The following is a 2,650-nucleotide window of genomic DNA, read 5'->3' as shown; positions in this document are numbered from 1 at the left end:
GAACAACTACCAAATCTTGAAGTACTTGCAAGGGAAGAAAAATAGATTTTGATTGCGAACAGCCGAATATGGTAGAATGAGCCAAAAAAATATTTCATTTTCACAAGTCAATGACTTATCCAATAGTCAAAATCTCCAATTTTTGCCATCAACATCATTCTATCTCCAATGTCTCTATTGTCTTGGTATTCACAATTTTTATAAAACTTGAAAACTTAAATTAAAAGATTAAATACTCAATCCCCATAATATATTCCATTCAACTCCGTACTATAAATATAAACTTATCAAACTAATCATAACAATTAATAAAATAATTGTTTGATTCCGAGTTTTAAAACTACATTAATCACACTAGAATTCACATCCAAACACCCTAAATACTCTAATATATCTAAATCTCTTTTGTCTCAAACTCTCAAAAAAACTAAAACTTTACAAATTTATATTGGAATGTTAAAATGGGAGGGTAAATTTGTCCTATTATATGTATGGCTAGTTTTGTAATTTGTACGGATGTTTAAGCTTTAATTTTACATAGGGTAGCCAAAGTTTTGTTGACGTTCATACCCCAATTGCGGTGTTGCTCCTCCTTGGAAGTTCGTCGATGGTGGTGGCGGTGGCGGCACCGAGATGGTGTCTGTGGTGGTGGTGATGTCATGGATGCTTGATCTTTTCCTTTCTTTCTTCATCGAATTCTGCCGGAGAAAATACTTCTGAGCGTGACTAGCGACTTGTGTTGGCGTCCGTGAAACGACAACGTTTCTTGAAATGCTCCGCCAGTCGCCCTTTCCGTACCGTTGCAGTCCGATCAGGAATAATCTGTTGAGAAAGGACAATTCGAATCGAAATCACGATATTGGGATATGAAATGGGGGAATTGAATTGAATTGATCAAAATGTATTAAGTAAGTAAGCGGAAAGTACCTGTGTTCTTCTTCGGTCCATGGTGTCCCTTTCTTTCTTTCACCGTCTCCATGTTTAGATCCTTTTGTCATTCCAAACGAGATCTGACTCGCGCGCAACTCGGGGTCCCAACTCAGAAACGACTCGTCGCCATCATCGGCGTAACTTGGTAACTCCACTTGACCGGAATCAATCTGAAGCAAATCATGTACCAACACCTCGTAATGAGCTCTGACCTGTTCCGCCGTCTTACCCGGCACCGCATCGGCGATCTTCTGCCACCGTCCGATTACATCGTCTGGGAACATCACCAACGCGTCCTCAAACAACTTATCTTCGTATCGTGACCATGTAGACTCCGCCGCTACCGCCGCCGCGGCGTCGATTGCCCAGTCGGTGTCTTGATGATACATCAAAATTGAATCGGTCTGGGAACTGGTTGATAGGGATTTTGGGGGTTTCTACCTCTAAATCTTCGACTTGAAAGTTTATAATCTCTAGATTTTAGTGATTGAGTTTGTGAATGGATTTGGGGTGAGGGATTTGAGGGTTGTGTAGTTTGGTTTTTCTAAGAACACTTTTTCTTGCTTACAATTAATGAATTCGTTGATGGGTTGGTGAATCCGTGCGCGTATTTATATGTGCAATTGTAGCCGTAAAATATTTCTACTATGACTATTAATCAAAATAAATATTTTAGATTATGTTTAATTTTGTAGATTTTTGATATATTTTATTGTGCAAAAATAGTGTTTTGTATTTTATCCTAATGTATTTTATTTAAATAAAAGTATAATGACATGATTTCATTGAAACTATGAGTGATCCCTGCTTTAAGGCGGTCTGATTTTTTTTTTCATGTTTAAATAATTTGGTGTTTCTTTAATGTTTTTTTTTGTTTGTTGTTTCTATTTTGTATGTATATAAATGGTTTGAGGAAAGTATGGTTGTATAGTAAAATATCAAAAATAAGGGACCAAAAACATCAACTTCACAAACTAATGTGGCAAAAAACTTAGAGTGTCACATTTTGTAAATATCATTGACCAAAAGTGATAAACTCTTAAAACATTTTTGGCTAATAATAGAGAAAATCGAAACCGATGGACCAAAAATGTCAACTCCATAAATTAATATGATAAAAAGATGATGAGAAACCAAAATTGATAGTCTTGAAACTTTCGTGGCAAAACTTCAAACAATAGAAAATATACTATTTGTAAGGTGTTAATTAACTATATGCAATATGCGGTTAGTCACATGTCAAATCTTAAGAGACGGACGAAAGTTGGCAAAAATATAAGGCCAAAATAACATCGAAGGTTACTGTATGTCAAAATCTTAGGAGAGAGATGAAAGTTGCCAAAATATATGAACTAATTGGTCAAAAGTGTAATCCACTAAAGTTTAGCATCCATAAGATCAATAAGATTTAATTATATATATAATCTATTAAAATTTATACAATAACATTATAAATAATAATGAATGACTCCATTCTTCCTTACTTTTTCATCCCACATATCATATATACGTCACATACCTACTTTTTTCTGCTTTTAATTACAACCCTCTAATATTAAACACTTAAAAATACATATCTTTCAACTAGTATACTTTAATAGAGCACAACTTACAACTAACTATTGCTTAGGCTTTTAGGGGTGAAACAAGTTCAATAACCCCACGGAATGTGATAGGGGTGAGCATTTGGACCGGTGGACCGGACCAGACTGTTTTTTTG

General features: G+C 35.1%; 1 protein-coding gene across 1 annotated transcript; it reads right to left on the bottom strand.

Moving 5' to 3' along the window:
* Positions 1-305: 305 nt before the first annotated feature.
* LOC145017571 (transcription factor SRM1-like) lies at positions 306-1,509 on the bottom strand. Its single transcript, XM_078975577.1, has 2 exons — positions 928-1,509; positions 306-822 (listed from the first exon to the last, which is right to left on the bottom strand). Exons 1-2 carry the CDS (start codon positions 1,317-1,319, stop codon positions 534-536), a joined length of 681 nt encoding a protein of 226 aa, XP_078831703.1. The 5' UTR covers positions 1,320-1,509; the 3' UTR covers positions 306-533.
* Between the last annotated feature and the right edge of the window lie 1,141 nt (positions 1,510-2,650).

This window comes from Lactuca saligna, chromosome 9 (genome assembly GCF_052625555.1).
Source record: "Lactuca saligna cultivar CGN05327 chromosome 9, ASM5262555v1, whole genome shotgun sequence".
Lineage (NCBI taxonomy): Eukaryota > Viridiplantae > Streptophyta > Magnoliopsida > Asterales > Asteraceae > Lactuca > Lactuca saligna.
This window is presented reverse-complemented; position numbering and strand designations above follow the sequence as displayed.

Bases quoted from the DNA above. Each gene is read 5' to 3' on its own strand.
- LOC145017571 (XM_078975577.1), bottom strand. From the start codon at position 1,319: ATGTATCATCAAGACACCGACTGGGCAATCGACGCCGCGGCGGCGGTA. The intron at 823-927 runs GTACTTTCCGCT...CTTTCTCAACAG, and splicing joins TGGACCGAAGAAGAACACAG to ATTATTCCTGATCGGACTGC.